We start from the raw sequence: 26,079 nt of genomic DNA, 5'->3' as shown, positions 1-26,079 counted from the left end.
TCATCTGATAGAGATAAAAACATGCCATTTATTTGTAAGGCTGTTCCCTGCAAAATGGATAGCGTGCTTTGTTGTGTTTTCATACCTGGATACAAGTTCTCCTTGATTATCCAGCAGAAACAGCTCTCATGTTTAATCTGTGGACAGGGAAAAACAAATATTTTCATTTTTCAATGAATGTATATCTGCAGCTGTATTTTCAAGAGGGAACAACAATGGTTAGGCATTTATTCTTTGCATTTAGTCACTTGGAGAAGTGTTCCAGTGTTCAAATAAAATGAGCACTTAGTTCCCGTTGAGTTCAGTGGGATTTTCAGTTACCAGCAACTTTGAAAAATACCCTGTACTGATAATAAACCACCCTAGTAATTTTGTGGCTTGTATCAAACAGTGACTTTTTGAAATCAAGGCAGAGTTATGAGGTTAGGGCTTGTGTAAAATTAAGCTAGTGAAAGACTTCCCACTTCCCAACATTTTGAGTAAGTTAATGTATAATACAGAAATAACATCAGTTTTGGCTGATGAGTAATGACTGAAAGCGTCAAGCAATGAGTATAGCTCACTTGTCAAGGAAAATGAACAAGATCTAGTCAAAATTGTTGATACTCTCATCTTACATCAGTAGGTATATTTTTCTGAAGAAAATATTTTGATTTTAGCCTGCTGCATTAATCTTTCTGTTAACTTACTTTTCAGAAAAAGGCTGTCTCTGACAATCAGAGAGTATATTCGATGCTCACACTTTCTAGACTTTTCACGTTTTTTCATGGCTTACCTGAAAAGACCAGCGGAACTGGTCACCAGTGTAAGAGGCAAAATCAGTGTTGCATGCTTTCAGTGACGTTGGTTTTATTTTAGAAAGTAAAATATCAGTATTAAGCAGAGTTTCCAGCTGAGGCTCAAAGGTAATGCCAGGTTAAGTCCTCCCAGACATGCAGGATCAAAGACGTGATTGACTATACACGCTATGTCTTGGTAGAAAAGTGCTACACTTGGTAAGGACCCAGCGCACTTCCTTGGCAAGGACGTGCACACTGTGGTGCAGCCACAGATGGAGGATACCTGCTACTATTAATATGGAGAACCTGGGACCAGACATGAGCTGGGGAAGTTTCCGTGCTTCGTGTAGTTAATTGTTTGTATCACAGTAGTTTATAGCTGTGTAGTCTGGGATCCCAGTGTTCTGGGCACTGTGCAAATACAGAATAACAAAATGATGCCTGGAAAATTTGCAGTCTAGCTGGACTGCAAAGCCACTTGGACAATGGGTGGACACATGCCATCAACTGAAGAGGCAGTGAAAGTTCCTGCCAGTTCCTCAAAGTGCTTCAGTCTGCCAACATGTGTCACCTCCGTTTCACACTTGCTAAGCTTAAGCCAGCTGGCTTTCCTCCAGGTCCCTTTTTGCATCAGGTATTTAGAGAGCGGAGAAGGCATTTCTTTGGGCTCAGTGAAGAGGTGTAGAATAAATATTCTCTTTCACAAAGATGACAGAGTGTACAAGACTATCTCAGAGGTTTTCAAATACATGATGTTATTCCTTGGGTTCAATACAACTTGTAGGCCTCCACAACTGAGAGCCCTCGAGGAGGAAATGAAATTACTCCATACAAACATCTGGGAATTCTTTCAAAGGATTCAGAATGCTTCACAAGATTCAGAAATTTGCTTCTCTATAGCTCAGCAGGAGTGCTACTGTTCATAGATTCCTGATGTTAGCATATGGCAAAAATCCATGAATAATTTTGGGAAATAAATTATTCACAAATTTTGCCTTTTATGCTTGTGAAGTTCTTGAATTTGTTTGCTATCTAGAAATGTCTTCTGGTAAAGCCTCTTGCTCTGTAAGTCATCCACAAGTAATTCATTGTAAATATTCCTAAAATACAATTCATGACCCACTGAACCCTGATCCTGCAAACACTTACCCACATTCTTCTTGTGATTAGTTCCTTTAAAATCAAAGGAACCTTTACGTGTGGTTGTAAAGTTCAGCCCAGGCAGAAGTGTTTGTAGGACGAAGGTTTAGGTTGGTTCCATAACCCTTGATATTCTACGTGCTATGTAGTCTCTGATTGCTAAATGAGAAGCAGTCACTCAGAACCTGTGGAAAGTCAGAGTTTTTCAGCCCCAGGGTACTACTCCCATTCCCTAACTGGAGAGTTACAGAATCCATCCTTACAATGAATTTTGGCTTCTTTGAGTACATAATCCATATTTGCTGGTAGTGATCCAACTTGAATTTAGCTTTGGAACACAGTTAAATGCAAAGCAAAGGTTATTGAATCAAATTAATTTAAGAATCAGAGTGAATATTCCTTGGCTTTTTTAATGACTTATTCATCACTACAGACCCTTCTGTGCTGTGAACTGTGTAATGGGGAAAAGTACTGATAACAAAGAGTTTGAGTTCCTACGTTTTGTAGCCATCCACAGTTATAACAGAAAATGTTTACTAGAGCTGGGCAGATTTGTTCACAGAAAATAAACCTGGAGTTTGAAAAATTTAGCTAGCGCTATGAAGAGAAAAGCAAAATCTAGGCATAGCTATTGACTGGCATATACAACTATGTAGTTAGCAGTATTACAGCTACTATATATCTGGAGGTGAAAAGAATATGCTGCATTTTGGATTTAACATATAAATTGCATTTGGCATTGAGTTCTACAGTCTCACTTGCCGTTATTCCTATATATCTCAATTTCAACACTTCAAGCAGGAAGGCATCGTAAAAAACTCCATTAGTAGTGTATGTACATGTATATGAGTGCATCTAAATAATCACCAGGGACTAAAAAGGGTTACTTCTTCATATATGCTGGAGAATTCCATCCCTTTAATTTCAGTTCAGAGAGGTAATATTTAAATGGTCATGAAACAAGATCTCTGAACCACAGAAAAGAGAAGATTCCTGGTTTTCCATTAAGATATGTAGCACATATTTCCACCACTGGAAATTTTTCAATATATCTGGTACTTGATCCATTAGGCTTTGAATGCAGAAAGTCAATTTTAAGTTATTTAGAGAAGTATTTTATTAGTTAGAATTTTTATCTCCCTCTGAGATCTGTATAGCTGAATTCACAGTATCAAAGAAAGAGCTGGAAGGATACAAAAAATATTCCCAATAAAATGTTTTAAAACTCTCTAAAATATTTATACAAGAGAATTTTGGATTCTTCTTTCCCTAAATAACATGTGCTTGTACAGGGTTTGTGAAGGTGCATTGGGGTATAGTTTCTACTGGTGTTTGTTTGGGGTGATGTGTTCTTGTAATTTCACCACGCAGGAATAATGTGTTTCTGATTTATGCAGATTAAAAGCTTTTATATGATAGCTTACGTAGCCCTAAATTTACATCTGTGCTTATACTAACATGCACATATGTACACACAGAGATCCTTTTATGCCTCTCAACTCACCCTCCTATGAAAGGGTCTTAATCAGGTTCTACTTATCAATATATTGAAGCCAGCTCAATAAAGAGTTTTCTCATGTATTGAATTGAACCGAACCCATTCTGTGAACTGTATCCTATTTCTGCTGTTTGTAACGAACTCTGGTGACATATTTTAAAGAAACAAATTACATTTTTCCTTAGCCTCATTCAAGCTGACTGTACTATTCAAATTTAAGAAAACAGTGGGTTTGCTATCAGAATTTTAAAATTCTTTAAAAGCTATTTTATTAAGAATAAGAAAAATAAGTAAATACCTACTATGTCAGTACTTCCTCTAACATTAGTTCATATCATCCAGATGATTATATAGGTAACTGCTTGAAAGTATCTTTGTAATTGACTTGGTAAATAATAGTGTATTTGTATGGTTGGCAGTTACTTGCTTTAAAGAAGATTTTTATTTTATTTAATCGATAAAACTATGGTTCAAATTCTGCTTCTAGTTCATTGCTTTGAATTGAAAATAATCTTACTGTAACCGGTTCTGTTAGGGTTTAAAGTGGTACAAATGACACTGATAACCATGACAGTATACCTACCATTCCCTACAGAGAGCTTAGTATAAAGTAGACAACTCTCACCTTTTCATTAGTATTTTTATTGCTTTTTGTTTCAGAGAAGGGAAGAAATAAGTAAGGTTCAGCAGCAGGGCTTGTCAGAAGGTTTCAAGAAGTGTCAGTGTTACGGTCCAGGTATCTCTCACAAACACTAACTTTTCCTGGAGAGTGATGCTGCGACCCAGAGTGTTGATGTTGTGTCTTCTGCTCTCCAAACAGCTGAGCAGGGGTTCGTCCCTCTCTCCCGCTCCGGAACGAGCCAGCCCAGACGCCGGTCTCTGGAGGGGCTGTGGGAGGTGAGGCTGGGGTGACACCAGCTGTGTGCACCCCTGTGCTGAGACGAGCTGCGACAATCAATTCTTTCCACGTGTGACAGAGGCCAGCTCGCTCAGGCGTGAGGCTGGGCTGGGGGCGAGATGTGATGAATGAGCTCTTTGCATCTTTCCTTGTCAGTGGGACCCAGCAGGGATTTTGAACTATTCTCCCACCAGAAGTGGAATGAAGTGCTCTGGCCAGCCCACCTTTCCTGTAGGCACATGTATGTGCCTGGAGGTTGTTGTGTGACACATTCCGCTGGGGTAGAAGAGTTCCTCGGTGCCGTGTCGGTGAGCTCAGCAGCCTCAGGCGATGTCGGGTTCACTGCACATGCAATATGACTCCTTAAGCATATCCACACTCTCCGTTTATCAATGATTTCCATGCATCTTAAAGCTACTGAGTGGTGGGTTACCATGTGCAGCATTAGAAATGGCCCCATTTTTCACCCCTTTGTATCTGCTCTGCGTACTTGTCTTTCAGATTTCCCATGAAGACCTATTAACAAATTGGAGTCTACTTAAGCATGAGAGAAAATTTAACTTTCCAGCCCTTACAACTGTGTCTCAACATCTTTTCTCTTAGAAGAGCAGGAAAATTGCTTCTGAAAAAATATGATTGATGCATCTTACACTGTATATATATCAAAGGACTGCTTTCTGTATACAGTATGAGGTTTTTTTCCCCTGGCAAGCCAGGACAATTAGTTAATTAAGAACTTTTGGTAAATATCTCTCTTCCTTCTTAATCATTTATTGGAATCCAAGTTTTCCTTCCTTATCTGCTTGTGCAAAGCATACTTCAGTGTAATTAGAACACCAGCTGGGCTGTAGAGGTTGGGATTATCTAAACTACATAAACAGCACCTACAGAGAGTTCATGCTCTAGATGTCATTGACACTGCCATATTGATTTGAACCAAACTCATGGATAAAAATAATTAATATTAGATATACAATCCCAGTGTCAGATTTTGAAAGCAAGTATGTTTCTCTGACTGAACTTAGTTTGGTTCCTACTGAATCAAAGGAAGCTGGTCTCTTTTATAAAAAAAAAAAGATTACTTTTATCCTGAATTACTTTAATTTTTACTATTTTTTTCATGAAACTCTAATGCTTTCCTATTGCAAGCTGAGCTAAGTTTATTTTTTTGCAAACACTAAAATGCCAATCTTTTATGAGCTGTTTGAAATCATGTTCGCTGTTTTGACTGTCCACTTTCTTTGACACAATGCTGATTTCATCCTTTGTCTGCTGTGTTTCTTTGTCCCTTGTTCTTGCTTCTTGATTAAAAACATCAAGGCAAACAGAGCCACAACATCTGTGTCTCACGTGTTTACAAGCCCATTTCATTGATTCTATGAGCTGTGCAGCATTTATACATAGCATTTTGTTCCCTAGAAGTGTTTGTCAATAGGAAAATTTTAATCTAATAGGGATTACAAAAAATGACTCATTTGAAGTTCCTATAAAAACTGGATTTCTTAAGACAGGTATTTTGACCCCTGTATTAACAGGGTGCACAGTTCTCTTGGAGCCAAGCTCATGGTTCAAGGCATGCATCACACAACCTTATTGCAAACTTGGCAGCTGAATCAAGGAAAGAGATTAATGTGCTGTGCAGTGGCTGGACACGTAAGGTCCAGGAATCAGGCTTTAATTTACAGCTCCCTGTATGGCTTGGTAAAAAAGAAGGCACACTGCTGTGGTGCTGGCATTTCCGATGTTTAGAAAAACAGGGCTCACTGTTCATCACGAGTTGTTTTTACTTTTGAAGTTCATTAATTTCCCTGACATAGGCAGGTGGCTTGGTGAAACTAGGGTTATTTGGGAAAGCAGGACTCTTCTGGGAGAGTAGGAACTGTATGGTTTATTCTACAGTGAAACCTTGTTTTGCCAAATTCCTCAGCTGCTTGAGCTTTAAGCTTGGAGACCTAGCTAAGCGTTCGGGTGAATGCTTTGTTGTTGCTAGCTCTCGTTCATATCTGGCTGTGGGGTATCTTGCGGGCAGGCTTCCCTTGATAGTCGCTTCGTTTGGAAGGCTGGGGGGGGGGAAGAAGGAATGCGAACAGATACACACTGCTCTGATTCTTTACAATCCACCAAAGGAAAGTTAGCCTGGCAAGCAGGTCAGAAAACTCTGGTTTATGTGAGAGGAGAGGCATGCATTTCTTACGACAAAACTATTACCTGAATGAGTCTATTAAACCTGGACTCCTCATTCCAAATCAAACCTGGTCTCCTGGAGAGAGGATGAAAAAACCACCACATTAGACCCACTGGATCTTAATCTAACTGTAATGTTATGCCATTTTCTTAATTCAGGAAGATATGGCTGATATACAGAAAGTAAGCTCATTATGGGATACAGTGAATGTCTCGATGCTGAAGTTTTCTCTTTGTACAATGAATTTAAAAAATTGTTCAATTGTGCAGAAAAAGAGTGGTACCTTGTATGCCCTGTATCTCAGATGGCACTCATAAGTGGGCCTGTTTTCAGTCCTAATGGAGAAATACTTTTTTTTTTTGAAGTATTTATTTACAAATATATTTTATATTAAAGTAAGGTTTAATACCCTGTATATAGGCTCAAGTCAGGTTTCCCCTCACAGATTTTTTTTTTCTTTCAGATGTTTAGCTTCAGCACTTGCCCTTAGTAACATTTGTAATTTGGAGACAAGTAGGAATTAATTTGGTTAATTTGTTTGTAACCAAACCAAAATTTGAATTCCTTTCTTCAACAGCAAAAGATTCATTCCCCAACCCCTCTACCCCCCAGTTGCCTTCTTTGTGATTTATCTCTGTTTACAGATAAAGCAGAACACTGTAACACAGCACAGATAAAGTGAGGACATTCTATACTCATTATATTTTCAGCGGAGACTACAGATAAATGCCTGTCATAAAAGTAGAGGAATTTATTCTTAAAACATGCTTTGATAGCTAGGCAGTTATATTCTTTTGCAGTGTTTCCTGGTAACCATTTCAAAACACATCAGCAGCATTAATGGAATCTCTCAAATGCTTGAGAGATGAAAAGTGATCCTTTTCATGCAGGAAAAACAGAAAACAGAAAAACTAAAGGTGTCTGCAAAATTGTTGTAAAACTTGAATTTGGAACTCCCATCCTCTCCTCTTTTCTGGATACATGTTTCTATCTTTATACATCCATGAAATTCATAGATCATATTGATTCTGCTTCAGCAGATCACAGGCATCAAAACAACCCGATACACTTAATATTACAGACAATGCTAGGTGCTTTACTAAGTCATGTCATCAAGCATAAAGTTTGGTGATATTTTTGAAGGTACTGTGTGAGAACCCCAAGTTGCCTTTCCATTTAGAATTTAGACAATTGAACAAAACCTTTTACATTAAAAGAAAAAAGGCAACTGAAATGAAGCTTGTACTCTGTGTTGTGAATGGAACTATAACTATCAAATTGAGATAGAACCAGTGAAGTACCCTATGCCTTTTGTTGCCCCTATGAATGATCTTTCCTTTTTTTTGCTCTTTCCCATGATGTCTGAATGTTTGAGTCCCTCCAGCTCCCCTATTTTTTCCACTGTGCTCTGAATTCAACTTTATCCCACTGGAAGTTGTATTGTCTACCCTCTTTATGTCTGCTGAGTGAAACATCTATTTGGAATAATAGACAAGTTAAATACTCAATTTTAAATAGAATGCATTTAAAGTTAGAAAATAGATTCTAACAGCCTTAATGAGTTCCTATATCAAACAACAGGCTTCTCTTGTGTACATGCACTGCTGAAAAAAAATTTAAACAGTGGCTTATAGTATGGCAGAATGATAAAGTACTGCTTAAGCATCAGTTCCCACAAGTCTGTTGTTTGGTAAGGCAGAAAGCCTTTAGTCCCACACATGCAAGGCAAAAGACTTATTTACTGGGAATTCAACTCTGGTGTGCAAAGTGCAGTGGCCTTGATCCAGCAAAGCACTGAAGCCCATGCTTTTCTTGAAGCTCATGAATTCATTTTATCTAGAGAGAGCACTCTGTTGACCTGCTTGCCAGCCTTTTTGGAAGATGTTGGTTGCATTTCCCTGCGCCGGGGATTCAGCCCTAACTTAAAGAACATGCTGTCCAGTCTGACGCTATTGTTATTTTTCTGAAGAAAATGTTTTAATGTAGCAATAGAAGTGGTTTCTGACACTCTCTTTGTTCTGAAGAGTTTGCTCACAACAAAAGGAACCCTTCTGTGGACACACAATAGCTCGATGATTAGAGCACTCACTTGAAGAGGAAAGGACCTAGGTTCAACTCCCTGATCCAAACCAGACAGAGCAGGGAATTGAACCTGACTCTTTAGTGTCAGAGATTAGGGTACTCCACTGGGATAACAGCAAGCCAGGTTTCAACTCCCTGCTCTGTCTGGTTTGGATCAGGGAGTTGAACCTCAGTCTCCCCCATCTCAGCTGCGTGCCCTCATCACCAAGCTATTTGGCCAAGATGGAATGGGGTGTTTTGTTCTTAAAAAAAAAGGGGGGGGAAAAAAGCTCATTCTGCACCAGAGTAAAATCTAAATTACCCAATCCTGACACTTTCCACATGATGGAATTGTTGTTTCCTGGCCAGGCCTAGAGAGAACTACTTCGTGGTCACATACCGAGAGCGCCAGAAGCAATAGGAAGATATAAAAACCCTCTGTCTCTGCAAATGCAGCTAAAGATGCAGAGATTCAGCCATGTTATCCACATGGCTTTGGCAGAAGCAGAGCAAACAAAACCACCAGAAGCCTACTCATATGAACGCCAGAGCTATCTCAGTGAACTACAGTTTTGTTTGGAGGAGAATGGGGGAGGAAGACTAATATTCTGTCAGTGTCAGTGCTGTCAGAGGTGTCTGTGTCAGAGCACAGGCGGTCCATGTGAGTTTGCTTGAAACTTCAAGGAGCTTTTTCCCCCCCTGGTTTCCACGCCTGTCTTCTCTCCCCTGGCTTTCTACATGGTTCTCTCTAATTTCCATGCTTGTCTCCTCCTTTCACTACCCTTACCATATATTCATGTCCTCCTTCTTCCCACAAAGAAATTGTTCTGGCTTAAGGTTTGGTCCTTGTGATGGCACACATGAACCCTGCTGCAAAACCCTCTGTGAATGTGCTTATATCGATTGACAGAAATGGATGGGTTTTAACTGTTTATCTTGTCCTTGTAATCCACACACACATATTGAATTTCTTAATCTAATCCCAGGCATTTTTAAAGGTTTAAGGATCTTTTTTCTCATTACCTTCTCTTCTGCCTTCTGATTTTATCCAGCAGTAGACTACCTATTGATTTTTGACAATCTAGCATGTGAACCCTTTTATAGCCATCCGCAGAGGGCTTGGTTTACTCCAGTCATATAAAGTTTGTGGACTGAAAGTCTGTGTCTGTTGGAACTTGCAGTGTTGGGTATCTCCAGGTATGGAGCATGGACCTCTAATTTTGAATTAGTGCTTTACATTCATTCATTTGAGATGGAAAATGACTGCTGTTTACTAAATCAACATTAAAGTATGCATATTTATACCAAAGAAGTATTCACAGGAGAGTTAGAATGGAAATGTGGGGTGTAGAAATTATAATCAGAGTCATTATTTCAGTTCCATTCACCAAGAGGCAAGCAAAATGCATGGCTGGAAATCAGGTTGTTATACATGCACAGGAGGGACTCAGTTTTCCTGGGTATGAGCATTTGGGATGCTGCTGTTGTACATTCAGATTGTATTTTCCCCTATCCCCTGCAATGCCCAGGGCACAAAGATATAACGTGATGATTTGTTTCCATCTCCATTTATGCAACAGCAGACAATTTCATGGCCTGCTTCAGAAACAGGACACACGTGCTCCTGTAGTTGTGTACGCATGCTCAGTCTTGCAGCAGTCCATGTCACATCAACCCGGGTATAAAACGGGGTCATGGGTTTTTTGCAGACCAAGCCTGATTGCTGGAGGGGTATGACAGGGTATTTCTCTCTCTCTGTTTCCTCTCAAGTCCCATGGTCAAGAAGCCTGAGATGGCTTTCACTTTTCAATAGCCTCTCTCCTCAGCCCTATCAGATATTACCTGTTAATACCAAGTGACTGACTCTGAGCAACTCAATTAGCATTAACCTCCACAACCTCTGCAGAGTTGACAGGATGGGCTTCTGCACAAATACAAGGAAATCCAGGCCTTGGCATGGCTGCAGGATATTCCTAGCTGGGTTCCTGACCTAATGCAGGACGTGCAACACACGAGGGAATCAGATCATGCTGTACGTGATGAAACTAGCATGCAGCGTAGTGGTCCGGTGAGGAAACCGTCCTCGCAATCCATAATGGAGTGCTATCATGGAATTGGATCACCCCTCTCTAAAATGACCCAAGGCAATTTGTAATCAAACCACACGCTGTAAACTGTTTTACGTGAAGTCAGCTGCATTGCATCCTTGCTGACAGACACTTTAGAACCATAATTGCGTTCATTTCCATCTTTAATTTACTCCATTGTGCTGCTGTCATTGCAGGATCTTTGCTACCAAGCACTGTGTGTTCATTTCCTCAGTGCTTACTGTAAGTTGCAAATTAAGGGTGGCATGATTAACTCTGAATTGCCCTGGTTTTTTTGGATGAAGTCAAGCTCATCATTACTTGAACATTAGTTTATTATGATTTAATGAAGTACACAGTGTTATATTTGGCTTGGGAGATCCGTTCCAAATAGAGGACAATTTGCAAAGAATCTTGGTTTGAAACCTGCTGTAGCTACAGAGATCTCTCTCTGTCAACCCTGGAGAATTGAGCTGGGTAATGCTGAATTAGAAACGGACCTTCATTTTTTAATTAAATGAATAGTGTCTAATTATTAAGGCATGAGTCTTCAGACAGTCATAGTATGCCCACTTACTTCAGCAGGAACTAAGGGCGTTTCATTCTTGCATAACATCATATCTTGTAAAAGTTTCATACTGAGCAATTGTAAGGCTTTATTTATGCTTTTGTATTAGTAATTTTGCAGCTTTTTTATTTAGCAAAGGATTACCCAGTGAGATTTGAAATGGTATTTGCAGAGGAAATCTGTCATGTTTAATGGAAAGTGTCCAGGAAGGTAACACAACTGCCAATCCCAAATTAAATACTACATATATATATAGAGGGAGATTTTTGTGATGCCAGGTTTCCAAGGACTGGTTCATTCCATAGTGTTCAAGTAATGCTTTCGTGGTTCTTGCTGACTCTTGTTTCAGTTCACTTGCTTCCAGGATTTCCATTTTATAAACCTCTTTTAATCACTGCTGTAAAAACTAATTCTGAGTTAAAATTCAGTATATAGTTAATGTTCCAAGAAATAGCCATGCCTGCCTTCCCTCTTCCCAGCTCTTCCCTGTGCTGGAAATCCAATTTCTAAATCTTTCGTTTGCCAGTTATGGGAGGGAGGGAGAAAAAATAATCAGATAACATTGATGAAAATTTGTCTCCCAATTCAAATTCAGTACTTGTAGGTATCTGTATAAGCAAAATAAAGCAAGGGTAAAGATTCTGATACTTCACCTGACTGCTTGCAATATAGCTAGATCTTCTGCCTCCTTTCTGCTCCTGCCTTCCATCACCTTTTCCAGCTCATCCTACACCATCCAACAATATGCTTTGTGCCCTTGTAGCAGTGACTTAGGTTCGTAATTGGTGGTTCTGCCACTGCTTTCATTTCCAGGAGAGAGAGACACCAAGTCACTGCATTTGTGGGACTCCCCATTTGTGAGCCACAGGTCGGGGTTGCTCTGTACCATCTACACTTGGATTTAAAAAAAAAAAGGCGCAGCGTTTCAAAGGTGCATTTGAAAAAATCCATCATGTATCACTCTTTGAGGGACTGAAAGGTATCTTTAGGAGTGCTGGCCTTACACCTCCGTCCATCCCATGTTATGGCAGAGTAAGAACGACAGACCGGCATGAAGGTTCTGCTCTTCTTTCTGAAAACCTGGTACCACTCTGTGGGCAGATCCTCTTTGAAAATAGCCCTTATATAATGTGTGCTGCTGGGCTGGCCGTTTCTAACTCAGCTCTGAATTTCCCTCATCTTTTTGCTTTAATGACCGCTGGTTCTTAGTATCTGGATAGAGAGCTTTTTTGTGGCTTTAGCTGAGAGCGGATGCTTTTGGGATTTTCAGCTGTTGTCTCCAATGGTAAAAGTCTCAGTAAGACATATCCAGAAAGGTTAAAATCAACATCAGTTTGTAGAAAAGACTGTTTTTCATGCACGTTTCCAAGAAGCGGGCTGCTTAGATTAATTAAGTAATGTAAAAAACATCCCCACTAAGTAATTCCCCCTAGTTCAATTTTTCCAGCAGGAGACCAGAATTATGCACCTTATTTCTGAGGTCACTTCCATAATTGTAACAACATACATTTTTTGTAATAGCTTTTCCTTTTTAATGGATATTTAAATGGAGGTAATTAAATATGGTTATTTCATACCCATCTCCTGAGAGGAAACATAACAGCATGATGAAAATACAAGTGAATTGGAAGTAATAAATGTCTACTAAAAAGGACTGCATTTTGACTCCCTAAGTAATATTGGTTGTTAATTGTTAAGACTCTCAGAGTGATAATGTGGAGATTCAGATGCCTGCCATACTATACAAAACTGGATTCCAGAATATTTCAATTTAATAAGCTATTGTTGAAAGTGTTACTGCAGTTAGAAGTACCAGCTGTATATCTCAGGGACAGGCAGTCATGAAATATAGTATGTAAAGCAGAACTATAACCTTCTGAAAATTGGATCCAGTTGCTTTTCTCTTCTGGACCTTTTTTGGGCCCCTTTCTAATCCTGAAACTCTTCTCTCTGTGTCCTAATCAGTGGGCTGATTGACTTGTGTTCCTGTTACACTTCAGTCAAATACATTGTGTTTCTTACACTGGAGCTGGACCCACATGGCTGTACTGCAGGTCACATTAAACAGAAGGCGACAAGCCTCTGAAGGTTAGGAGTTTGCATTGGCACAGGCTGAACCTAAAAGCTCAGAATTTCAGATTCTTCTCAACATACTGAAATGTCTTTGGCCTCCAAAACTGGGGTAGATGTTGTGTAAGCAGTGGCTACCTAATAAAAACATCAGCTGCCTTGTGTCCAGTTAGACAGCAAAGGAGCAAGACCCCCTTGTCATCTGAGTTTCAGACCTTTTTCCTGTTCCCAGTCAAAACTAGGGAGGTAAGAGTCTACAAGAGAATGTTTTAAAAAGGCAAATAAGGTCCACAGACCTTCTCAAGTTCTGCTTTGAGTTTTGGATGGCATCTGAGAGGATTACAGTGCCTGCTCATACAGTGACATCTCTGACCTGTTAGCAGCAAGAAACTCGCTTCTCAAAAGCCTTTCAAACTCTCATGGAGGAAAAACCAAATGAAAAAGTGACAATCAAAAGTTAGTCATTTTGCATTGTCTGTGCTATGCTGTGATGTTCTGATTCTCCTTTTCTTGTTTAACAATAATATTGCAAGAACTGAAATAAATGTAATGAACTGCTTTTCCTATCAACAAATGCCCCAGCCTTTGCTGCTCAGTTGCCTGAGAAAACTGTTTATAAGATCATATGTGTTTCTGCTATGAACATTATCCCTTCTTTCCATCACATTTACCCGAAGAATAACAGAGTAGTCTAAGCCTAAATGAACTTACAAAACAGATACATACAGAATTCATCACAAGCATTTTTACACTACCTGGGAATGTAAGTTCGCTGTCTGGGCTTCCTCAGCAGTTAATGAGGAAGAAGAGATACATTTTAAGGGAGATCCTAGCCTATTCTAAGAAAAAGTCTAAGGTAGTTGGGATGAATGCCTTTTGAATGGGTTTCTTTATACTGAGCTTAAATAACTGTTATGGGTGAGACCCCTCATTTCAGCAGGCTCAAGTTCAACAAATCCCCCTCAATGCACTTTGGTATGATATGAATGCCTGGGATTGAAGGGTAGGGCCTTCAGAGAGCATCCTTTGTTAACTCTTTTGTTTTTCCCCCTGAAATGAGAACAGAAAGGTCATTTTAAAATAGTAACAAAAATAAAGTTAAATATATGTGGAGAACTGAAATCTGCTTCGTGCCCTTCTCCAGAAATAATACTTCTTCCCTGTAAGACATAGAGATCTGGAGCTACAAAGCAATGGATCTGTAGCTCCCCTCCAGCTAACATCTATTCTGTTCTACTTTATTATTTCTGAAATTTGGGTAAGCACAGATAAAAGAGAATTTGGCTCCAAGTTTAACTTAATTCTTTTAATTGGTAAGAATATTTGAGAGAAAAAAGAAAAAAAAAGGGTAATACCTGAGGGATGTTAACAAGGAGACATGATAATGTCCTCAATACCTCTAGGATACAGACTAAGAGGTAGATAATTACTGTTTGTGAGAGGTTACCGGGAGGTGCGGTAAGGGAAAAACTGCAATGAGCCATAAAACCACTGACTCCGTTGAAGCCATGATTTTTAGGCTCCAGCAGAGTTACAAATTTCAGTTCCCATCTTTTGAAGGGCTTTTTTGCTGTAACAGGGCTTAGGAAGAGCTCAAGATGTCCTCCAAAAAATGAGGAGGGCCCTCAGTACATCTAGACAAACACAAACTTGTGATTTATATGGATCAACAGAAATAAACTCATGAACTGGACATATATGTGTGTATAGAATAAAAGTCCAAGAAAAAATACTTTACTTGTATTGTCTGCTCTCCCAGGATAACCAGTAGCACCAACAAACTTTGTTAAATCGTTTTCTTCTGTATCCCACTATATTTCTGTGAAGTTAAAGCTGCAAAAGAAACATGAATAGTTCTGATCATTCTGATCTTTGGCAGATCAAAACTTATTTATAATCTTCAGAGGTATTTCAGTGGTCATTGTATTTGAGTGCACTGCTAGGGTTGATATTCATGCTACCAAACAGGGAATGAAAAAGAAGCTTTAGATTTGCTAGTTGGAAGTTGTCATGCCTTTAATTACTTGAGTGACTGACTCAAGACAGTTCCCTCTCTTGCAGGAAGATTAATGTAAACTCCCTTTTAAAGTGATTAATCTTATCTATTGTATTCACATTTTTACAGAAATGAGCAAAATACTTTTCTAGCCATGACTTCAGATGTACTATAAAAGGTAATCTTCCAAGATTGACAGTGGTAGATTAGTATCAACCAAGGAGGGAGCTCCAAGGCACTTGGATGCATGTTTTAGAAGGTTTATAGACAACTGCCCCACAGATTTAACTCCAAAAATCCCTCCTCAGCACTAAAGGTAGATGCATTTATAGAGAGACATGTGTACGTATGAGATATATAATGTATAATGACGATTCTTTGATTACCTTTATATTATAGCTGAAATGAGGTGTTTGTATATTCCCGTCATTTGTGGTATGTATTTGTTGGTCTAAGGTTTACTCTGGGTAAAACTATCCTTAAAGCAAACACTCAACTCCATGTTACGTCTCTGAACTTGTAGGTTAACTCCATGTGGTTTCAACTTCAACCCTTTAACAACAAATTATTATTTATGTAAGCTGTCAAATCCACACAGGACAAGCAGCTGCAGAAGAAGAAACCGAAGCACATAAACCATAGTGAGAAGCATAAGGCTCCCATAAGAGACTAGTCTTTCCCTTTCTGTATTTAGTCCTGTAAGAGTGAATTATTCATTACAATCAAGCTAAAGCTCCCCCAGTCTTGCCATTTCACCCACAAGTTTGTTGCAAATTAAAGCTCAGCGTGAAGCCTCCAGAGAATTATTTTGAGTTAATAACACCTGCAAAGAACAGAGATTTCACTGTAAGGTAAATTGCTGTGTGATTGCCTACACATCAGCAAAAATTATAATTGGGAGAAACTGAATATTTTCTCTGTATTTAACTGGTGAGGATTTTGTGGGGTGTCATTTTACATTAAGTAGTAGAGTTATAATTTAGAATGTTTCACAGCAGCCGATTGTATTTGTCTTAACAGCGAGATTTCATTTCTATGAGAAGATTTCTGTTGCTCTTAGCTGCTATTGGAACTTTATGCAATACACATTTAGAAACCTTTCTGAATCTTAGGGAAAATTGTTAGAGACAGGCTTTAAACTATGGAATTTTTTCCCCATGATTTCTTGTGAATTTAGAAGTTGATACTTTCCCCTACCTAGCTGTATCTCATAAATAGCAAGCTAAGTCATGATTTTGATGTCTACATCTGTAGCGCATGTACACTCAGCAGCTCCCTGGACAGCAGTGGAAACTACCTAAAACATACATTTTTGTTTCTTCCAGATGTTTCAGGAATACACTCATAACTAACATGAAAAATTCAGGTGGAGCTCCTAAATAAAATTGAATATTAACATTATTATATATCCAAAAAAGGACAGAGAAAGAAGCAAAGTCAAATTGCCTTGTCTCCATATTGCATTGCGTTGTTATATGCTGAGACATTATTGTCTGCATTTTCCACGAGCCCTGTATCAATTCACAACTCATGTTTGGAGCAGGATTCAGGCTTCTGCCTGATGACAGTAACACAACCCCAGCATGAAATAGATAAAGCTTGTATCATTCAAGACAGGTCTACATGGAGAGCCTCGGACAGACCTCTTTTTGCCTGTCCTTTGAAGAGAACCAGCTCTGGTCCACAGGCCAAGTACCCTTGCTAGCAAGATGTAGTGCTGAGCTCAGTAGGTTGCTCAGAGACTTTGCTGTGGGATTCAGGCAGGCTGCCACGCTAACACAGCTGGATATGCCTTCTGCATGGGAACTGCTTGGGCTCTGCCTGCCCATCTCTGGGCAAAGGTGCTTTTGTGACTCGCAAAGTTCCGTGGGTTCATTTAAATCTCGATGCACCATTTACGTACACAGTCCCAGTGTCTGAGCCTTACTTACCAGCAAGCTCTGTGCTCTAGAGAATATACTTTTAAATTATGCATGGAATGCTGCCAGGAACCTGTCGGTATTGTATTGTGTCCCTCCCTGTTAATCTCTTGCCACCCTTCTCATTTCTGTGCCTTACAGGGAAAGCTCAAGTGCTTGTCTCACGGAACTCGAATTTAGGATTATAGCCATAGCTGTTGGGATGGTTTTTTTTTTTTCTTTCTTTTTTCTTTTTTTTCCCAGTTGTAGCAGGAAAAAACAACTGGTTAAAGGCTAAGGGAAGAGGAACATATCTTGGAGAGTGACAACTGGTTTCAGATGTGTGCTTTTAGTGCAGTGAAACTTGCTTCAGTGAATTCCTGTTATACTCCTTTTACAGTTACTGAAATAAAATGTCCCTGGTGCCGAAGGCAAGCACATAAGAGACAGGGAACTCATAACTACATGAATGTGTTAGACAATAATATGTAGTGGGTGCTGCGGCTATACATAATAGCTGAGCTATTCTTACTGCAACACAGCTAAGGGCTAATATAACACAGGTTCATTTCCTTGGATCAACATGGGATGTATTAAAAAATAATTTGCTGGGCAAGATGAGGCTTTTCAGGCTCAGATAATCCTACTGCCTGCTCCAGAGGTCACTAAGAAGTGTAATGAAATAACGAATCCCCACTGATTGACTAATCTTCCTTTTTTCACAACACTTCAAAGCGTTTCCCTTTTTCACTTACGGACAGAACTGCGGGTAAGCAGGCCTCCAGCACAGAATTGTCTGTGTAAGTCCTGCTGCGGGCTCCGGCTTCAAGCTTATCATCTCATGTCACTGCTCATGGATCATCCTAGAGTTGAACTCCACTATTACAGGGCTAGGGGAGGACCTGGTGTTTGGCTCAGGGCTCTAGGGAAGAGGAGAGGAAGCAGGTGTATTGTATAAGCAAACCTCCATGTGTCAACATCCATGCGCTTGTCAGATGAATTTATCTGTTCCAGCTGCACTGGTCTAGGAGTCAATCTTTCAGTATATATTTATCTGATGTATTATGGGTCTGAAACGTGCTGTCAGTTTCTTTCAGAGAAGAACTCCGTGGCATAGGGAATGTAACTATGAGGATGATCTAGCATCACCATAGGATCCCACAGTATGAACCAAAGTACCGACTAACATCATCCCATTCGGTTAGGTGCTGTATAGCGGGAGTTAGCCCCTGTCCAAGAGAAAAGTGAAAAAGGCAAGGAGCTGACTGTTACTTTACAGAGAGGAAAACCACTGCACTGGGAGAATGTGTGTTGAGAAAGCCAATGGTAGTTCAGAGGAGCAAAAGTGGAAATCTGAAAGAAGTGGTGTGCTATGGGCTTCTAGTCCGTGTTTCACATGGTCTGTGTCATGTACAAACATCTGTTGTTTCAAAGCTGTTCTTTTCAAATGTGACACCCATGGAAAAAATATCTTAAAGAGGGAAAAACAATGGCCAAAACTGAAAGAAGGGGACCCATGGTATGCAAAACAGATTCCCACTTGCTTGAGTTCAGAAGGATCATTTTCTATTCCTGCTTTATGTTCCAGATACGTACCTGAATTTAGACGTTTGTCTTTGAATTATGTTATGAGCTTGTCCACAATTGATGGGAATTTGTGTACAGGGAGTCACATCGATCTCTAAGTTTGAACTATCATTGGAATTTAGATGTTGTGAAAAAAGGAAACAAGAAAAGAAAAAATCTGGTTTTCTAGGTTGTCCTGGGGCCAAGAAGAATGAGTTCCTGACTAGTGTTTTGGATGCATTGTCCACGGATATGGTGCACGCAGTCTCTGATCCATCATTGTCTTCTAGCCGGTGGGTTTCAGATCCGTTTTGTGTGTCTTTGTGTGTCTGGCAGTGATGAATGAATGATTGAGGGTTTTGAGAAGTAATTCTTCTTCTGCCTTTACAAAGGGTAAATTTCCAAGAATCTATCTAGGAGAGTTTACTTCAAAGTTTCCACAGTGGACTATGTCCACTAAACAGAGAGGCATTGATAGTGGAATTCTCAGCAACAGCACAGCTTAGAGTTTATCTGTAGCTGCTGGTGCAACTGTGTCTCAGTCTTTGTTCTCCTTTCGGGTTTTACTTGATGAATGTGTGCTACCTTCCTGATTCATATTTTTCCTAGTTGCTTGTAAAACAAACCAATGCTATCAACAGTCACAGGTAGAATTAAAAACGCCTAAAGTGCTGTCAAACTTTGGGTGTCTTCAGATCAGGTGCTTACCTTCTGAAGAGGAGGTGACATTTATTGTTATAACCTACCCTGTAATTCAATACATTTAGGTGTTTTATCTCTAAGAGCTTCCATCATGGGTTGTAATTGGAGCCTAGGTATTTGGCGATGCTGACTGTTGACCTACTTGGGTTGGCTATATTACATGTTTTAATGTGTCTGCCATCTATGAAACTGTCTTTTTCTCTTTTATTTGTCTCCTCACTTTTCTCTGTTTCAGGAAATGAAAGGGGAAAGCACTGTTTTCTGAGTATGGTGCTGACCTCACTAGAGTTTTGGAGAGTTAACTAAGAGCAGATTCCAGCCCTTAGTGTAAAGTTAGGATACAGTTGGCCAAAGTGAAAAAAGAGGGATTCACTACAAGAAGCTAGTGTCCAAAAGCAGGGAGGTTTATGTAACAAAGCATCTGACAGTGATTTAACTATTCTGAAATAAAGGTATAAACTGAGGTTTATGTATCAGAATTAAGACTAAACTCTTGTTTTCTGTTTCAGGGTTTCAGAGCCTGATCCAAATCATACTCTAGAAGAGAGAGTGGTCCACTGGTATTTCAAACAGCTAGATAAAAATTCCAGTGGTGACATTGGCAAGAAAGAAATCAAGCCATTTAAGAGATTCCTAAGAAAGAAATCAAAACCCAAAAAATGTGTGAAGAAGTTTGTGGAATACTGTGATGTGAACAACGATAAGTCCTTGTCAGTTCAAGAATTAATGGGCTGCTTGGGAGTGACAAAAGAAGAAGGTAAAGCAGAAACAAAGAAACGCCATAGTAAGAATCTTTTCTAAGTATCTTTTTCACCAGATTCTTCAAATCTGATGAAGTCTGATATTTGTATATGCCAGAAGTATAGAAAATAAAAGAATACACCTGTCCGTAGCTAATGCAGCCGCAGCTTAGGGCAGACGGCAGGAAAGCTGCTTCTGTGTAGGCAAATCATCACTTTGCTCCAACAGAATCAAAAATTTCCCATTGATTCTGACCATTACATGTGTTACAGTAGGAAACCTAGGAGGATACGATAACATAAACAGTCATCAAAAAGCCAGTTTAATGTTATTACAGTCCTATGTCCTGAATGAGTGGAAGTATCACACCTGTGCTTTTTGGATTCCTGCTGGGAAGGAAGTACATTGTTGAGCTTTCTAGTGACCTCTCATTTCTCAAATGAGGTTTAGAGATACAGTGAGGAATGTAGTCATCTGCCAAACAGGTGGAACAACTGCTGGTACACAGCCACCTTACCTTGCTGCCAAACTGGTAGAAAGGGGAACAACTAACTGCAGTGTGTAACGGTCTCTACAGAGTTCAACCACACAATTCCTGAAAATGAGGAAGAATTAAAAAAAAAAAAATTTTTAAACAACAGTAGATCCCCATGCTGTAAGAAGTTGTAGAATATGAACATAGGCAAATTGTTCTGTTTGTCTGTGACCTTAAAATGAAGCCAAGGCAGTAAAACAAAGGTGTCATAGGAAATGAAAAGCAAGTCAAGTGGGAAATCGAGTCAGAAATAAAATGTTTTCCACAAAATTGGTTGTATTCAAGTCTAGAAAGGGAATACTGCAGAAAGACAGAATAACTGTACATTGTACTAATAAAGTAAATTGTCTGTGGCTCACAGAAACAGACCTCTCAAAACAAATATATGAAATCTGGGATTTTTTTCCTGTGGTTTTTTTTGTGGGCCTAATAATAATACCTTGCAATTTTCACTTAGGTGATGGAGGTAAAAAAAGAGTATATGAAGGTGGATGACTGTTGTTATCTTTATGCCATAAATGCAGAAACTGAAAAGTAACAGCTTCTTTTTCATCTACACCATTCAGCAGCCTAGTGTTTTAAAGTGGAGGCCATTATGGTCACTTCATATGTTAACATCTGTTTCAAGACACTTCTGTCCTGCTGCAGCTGGCACTCCTTGGTCTCTTATTGTAGATTAAATTTGGGTCCAAAATCATTGCCCCGGGTGTAAAGGAAAGCTATAGCAAGACTCAAAGCAAAACCAAGTTTTTCCTGTGGCTATTCCAGTGAAAAAACAAAGATTAGGATAAACTGCCTGTTTTGGAAGAAGAAGTTGTAAGATGCATGAAATTATAGGAAGATCACACACAGCTTTAGCTAAAGTAAAAATTATGTTCACCATAACTGGAGATTTTTAACAGAGCTTCTCCAAAAAAAATGTAGTCAATAATGAGAACATTAATTTTTGGAAGGAGAACATACCTCAGAACTTTTGCATTGAAAAAGTAATGGCATCCAGTTGGAAAAAAATTCTAAACCAAATAATTTGGTTGCTTTCCTAGAAATACATACTTTTAAAGAGAAGACAGTAAAAATTGCTTTTGTTGGAATATCAGCATTCTGTTTTGTTTCTCCTGCTTGATAATTAAAATTTCCTTTCCGACAATCCTTTCACTTGCAGAAAAGAAATCAATCACCACTTCACTACAGCTAGAGTTGTATTTCTAGGAATAGGTGAGACACCCTCACCTGAGGTAGGAGCTGAGATAAGGCGGCAGCAGCTCTGTATCATTCTGTGGGAGTTCCAGGTGTCTTGTGAGAACCATTTGAAGCAATATAAAAGCCAGAGAGCTGCAAAACGTCCTTTCTCAGGGGCATACTAGTAGCTGCAGTATTCTTCAAGGTCCAGTTTTGTTCCCCTTTGTCCCAGTATAGCTGAACAGCCTAGCAAATTGACATAGAAAACCAAGAGAGCGAGTTCCTCCCTAGCATCCCAGGTTTGCTCATGAGGTTGAGTGGGCCAGCAGAGTCATGTAGCTGGGGTTTTTTTCCCCATGTAGAGCACTGTCTTGGACTTTACCATGAAGAAACTTAAAAACCAGCAATAATCTTGTTGTTTTACAGTTTAAATGTGAACAATGTCTTTGGCTCATAGAGCTGTTCCCGTGCAATATCCTTAAGCAAAGTGAATGCTTTCCAGGCAGTCTTCTTGTCCATGCTTCTTTCCCACCAGGATAATAGGCTATATTTGTTACTAAAGATTTAATAAGTTTGAAATGCTCGATACTGACTAGATGCAATCTGTCCTAAGCAAATGTCACATAATAACTGGCAAGAAATGCTGTCATCCAACTTTCATATAACTCCATGAAAGAAGCCACACCTTTATTGAGGAAAGAAAAAAGTGGATGTTTCGGTGAAAGATCTGAAATATTTTATCTCATTTATTGAAAGCTGTGCAGTTACCATGCTCTACAAAATACCTTTTCAGAATGAGGGCTTCAGTTCCTGGGGATCCTAGGTATAACTTGCAACCATATTTATAATATTTTCTTTTCCTTCCTTTAGCGGCTCCTAAAACCAACACTGAGAGCACTTCATCCAGCAGGCAGGTGAGTACTGAGGAGAGCAAGATCTCCATTCCTGCCTTGCCCAGCTGAACTTCAGGGGGTTTTAGCAGTTACCACTGCAGCTTCAAACTGCATTCATCTGCCATTCTGCAGACTTGTGGGGAAAATGTAGAGCAGCACCCCGATGAACAAATTTTGACTTAAGTTCTTTCTAAGGAAAGCTGAATCAGTCAGCTACAGGCGCAGAGTAAATGTGCATAAACGCAAAGTGGATTAGGCCTGCATGTGGGTGTTCCTGGTAAAGTGTGAATTGGCATATAGGTTAGTGATAATTAGATGAGTGCAACCGAGCCCTCATACGAGTCTTCTGCTTTCCTGAATGACAGCATTCCCATACACTTTTAAATGTGCACTGCTTTATCTTCATTTACCTTTTGCTTTAACTGAATTCCATTAACTTTCCTGTGTGTCACACTACAGACACAAACTTACATGGATTGAAATGACTCTTTGTGAACAAAGCCGTGCATTTTCCATGCCCTATGAAAATCTACACATTTCACAAACCCCACTGAATTATTATGTGGTGACTTTAAACACCTTTCAAAATCTTAGTGTAGAGAAAAGACCTGTCACTTTCAAAAGCCTTTGCTGGCTGAGCAAAATTATGCTGGAGAACTAGGATTTGCATCAGTCTGCTGATGTATGTTAAAACTAAAATTGGTTGAGTCTGCAAAATGATTGTAGCAAATAAAATGTCAAGTGCTCTGACAACATAATCTGTGATTTGTTTTTGCATCCATTTTCTGCAAAGACTTGATTTTGTTTTTCCGAATAACACTAGCGTATGTCATTCATGGAGTTTTGGCTACTCAGGGCATTCAGAGCTACAAAAAGCACAAAAGCAGAGTTTTTACATCAAGGAAAGGTACACATTGAAAAGGAGGGACTTAAGTGGAAGCTCAGGAAAAAAAGGTTAAAAAAGGGTTTCTCATTTGTGTGTGTCTACTTTTATGATCATTAATCCTAAAGATTCAGTTTCCTGGACAACATGGGCACAACTTCCTAGCACTTTTGCATGGGTCTGAAGAAGGACTTGGGAGGCTGCCAGTTATTTGGATGGTCTAGTAAAGAATTCTCTTTATACCATTCTTGCCTCAGTTTTGTATTAGTTAGAGGAATTAAATGATTAATGCCCACAAAAGCATCAGTCAATGACGAACTGTTTTTAAAAATATTCATATAAACATATTATAAGAACAGCTCAGGTAACCCTGCAGCTGGGCAAACAGAAATTTGGCTAAAATCATCCCAAAACCGTAGTCATGGATAATGTCTTCCCATCTATCAGAAAGTTAGATTAATTTGTTAAAAACTGAACCCAGGGTGAACCTCCCCACAAGCCAAGAGAAATCTTCCTCTCATTGTTGCTAGTCAATTTGTTAATTGCTTTATCTCTGATTTGTTTGATGTTAGGTTCACACTTCCTAAGGCAAGCTCAACATTGGTTGTGGGTTCTACCAGAGACCTCCTACATACCTTTGATGGAATATAAAATATTCTCACAGCTAGAGGGATGTGATAAGTTTCTGTTTGTTTAAACAAATGTTTGTGGTCTTAACTTTTCAAGTTCCCCCCACAAATCACTTATGCTTTAAACAAGGCAGCCTGAAAACAATTATCCTGTCGGAACTCAAAAACATTCAAAGGGGTTATTTTAATTATATAATGGCAATTACTGGCACACGTGCACTACACTTGAAGCATGACAAGCCCTCTCCCCTTTCTTGTAATCTGATCCTGACTTGCAGAATCTGTAATAAAAGTGTCCTAGAGTGTCTATGGTTTTTAATTTTGTCCAATACTTCTGCTGACTCAGCACCAATTATTTTAAAAGCTGTTGCTGACAAATGATAACCTCGAATTAAGGCTGGCTCAGCATACCATCTGTTGCCAGTTTCATACTTGAACAATACAAGGCTGCAAATGCAGAAGGTGGCTTTCCTCACAAAAGTTTTCACTTGAAAGGAAGTTATTGAAAAGCAACTGGGCTGGGTAGGAGCCACTCAAGTTATACCACCCACCTAAGAAGGAGTGATCAGATTTGCACTGCTCAGGAGATGGACGCTCAAGAGCTCATTTTCTACTAGTTTATTGCAGCAGTTCAGTTATATATATGTTTACGTGTGCTTAGGGCTGTATTTCTGAAGGTTTTTTTTACATATGTGCACATCTGTGCGTGTACGCGCACGTACAAGCTTACTGAAAGACAGCAGATATAGATACATACACTAATATGCTAATTGAGTCTCAGCTGCGGTTGTGCTAAGAGGTCAAATACGTGATGGATCAGACAGAACTGGGGGAGTAGCCAGGTATATTTCCCTTGCTCAGCTCCACCCTGTCCAACACACATACATATACGTGCACACACGCTGTCAATGAGACCCAGAGGGTCTTTCGCAGCCTAGCAAAAAGTTTACAAGGAAACTATAGATCGTTCATAAGACTTTGGCCAGCAGCCTGTTCCTTATACATCACATGCCATAGAAAGGTATATTGCACCAGGGACTTGCCCAGGCAGTTGCTAGTACTGTGTGTTTGACAGGTATAGATTTAAAGAGGCTATAGGTAAGAAATAATAAAGATGTTGCTCATACCCTTGTTCGTAGATGCCATGAAGGACTACAGGGCAGGGCTTTTTTTATTCCCAATCTATATTTGTGCAGAACTCTTGTTCTGATAGTGGCATGTGGACACTGTGGAAAAATAGAGATAAATGTTTATAATTGATTACTTGAAAACATCATTAATAATGCAAAGTTTTCCAACTTTCTTTCAGCAAGTTTCTAAGAAGCAAGGGTGAACAGCTTACTGATCCAAGGCAGATCTCTTTGACATGTGGGAGATTTCCTCACCAAAAGGCAATAAAAACAACTGTAGTATTTGCACTTTGTACTTAAAAATGTAAATTCACTTTGTAGAAATGAAATATTTAAACAGACTTTTTTTTAATCTGTGAAAATGTAATGGCTAGTTTTGAAAAATTATCACATACAATGTATGTGTATTCTTTTGTTGTCTGAAATATGTAAAACGTGTTGGAGATGTAAAAGTTTGCATTTAAACCATTTTTTTAAAAATAGCTTTTTGGCGAACAGTAGCATAGAAACCTGATTCTATGTATTTTGGTTTCAATAGTATGCCTTGTTTTTCTTAATCAATACTGTCATTTAAGTAGAGTTATGCTGAAAAGTCTACTGTATTCTTAATTGTGTCCAAGCAGTGTTGGATGTTTCAGGTT

At 39.2% G+C, this 26,079-nt stretch overlaps 1 protein-coding gene across 1 annotated transcript in view; it reads left to right on the top strand.

Annotated features, from left to right (window-relative positions):
* Positions 1-25,873, top strand: part of SMOC2 (SPARC related modular calcium binding 2) — a 152,883-nt gene extending 127,010 nt beyond the window's left edge. Inside the window, exons 12-15 of the mRNA XM_010562962.1 lie at positions 18,937-19,039; positions 19,958-20,232; positions 22,774-22,817; positions 25,618-25,873. Coding sequence (XP_010561264.1) covers positions 18,937-19,039; positions 19,958-20,232; positions 22,774-22,817; positions 25,618-25,641 — 446 coding nt within the window. The 3' untranslated portion in view covers positions 25,642-25,873. The remainder of the gene's footprint in view (positions 1-18,936; positions 19,040-19,957; positions 20,233-22,773; positions 22,818-25,617) is intronic.
* Positions 25,874-26,079: the final 206 nt, after the last annotated feature.

The sequence above is a fragment of the Haliaeetus leucocephalus genome, unplaced genomic scaffold (genome assembly GCF_000737465.1).
Source record: "Haliaeetus leucocephalus isolate CR32 unplaced genomic scaffold, Haliaeetus_leucocephalus-4.0 Scaffold162, whole genome shotgun sequence".
Classification (NCBI taxonomy): domain Eukaryota; kingdom Metazoa; phylum Chordata; class Aves; order Accipitriformes; family Accipitridae; genus Haliaeetus; species Haliaeetus leucocephalus.
The sequence above is the reverse complement of the archived record's forward strand: the minus strand, read 5'-3'. Positions and strand labels throughout refer to the sequence as shown.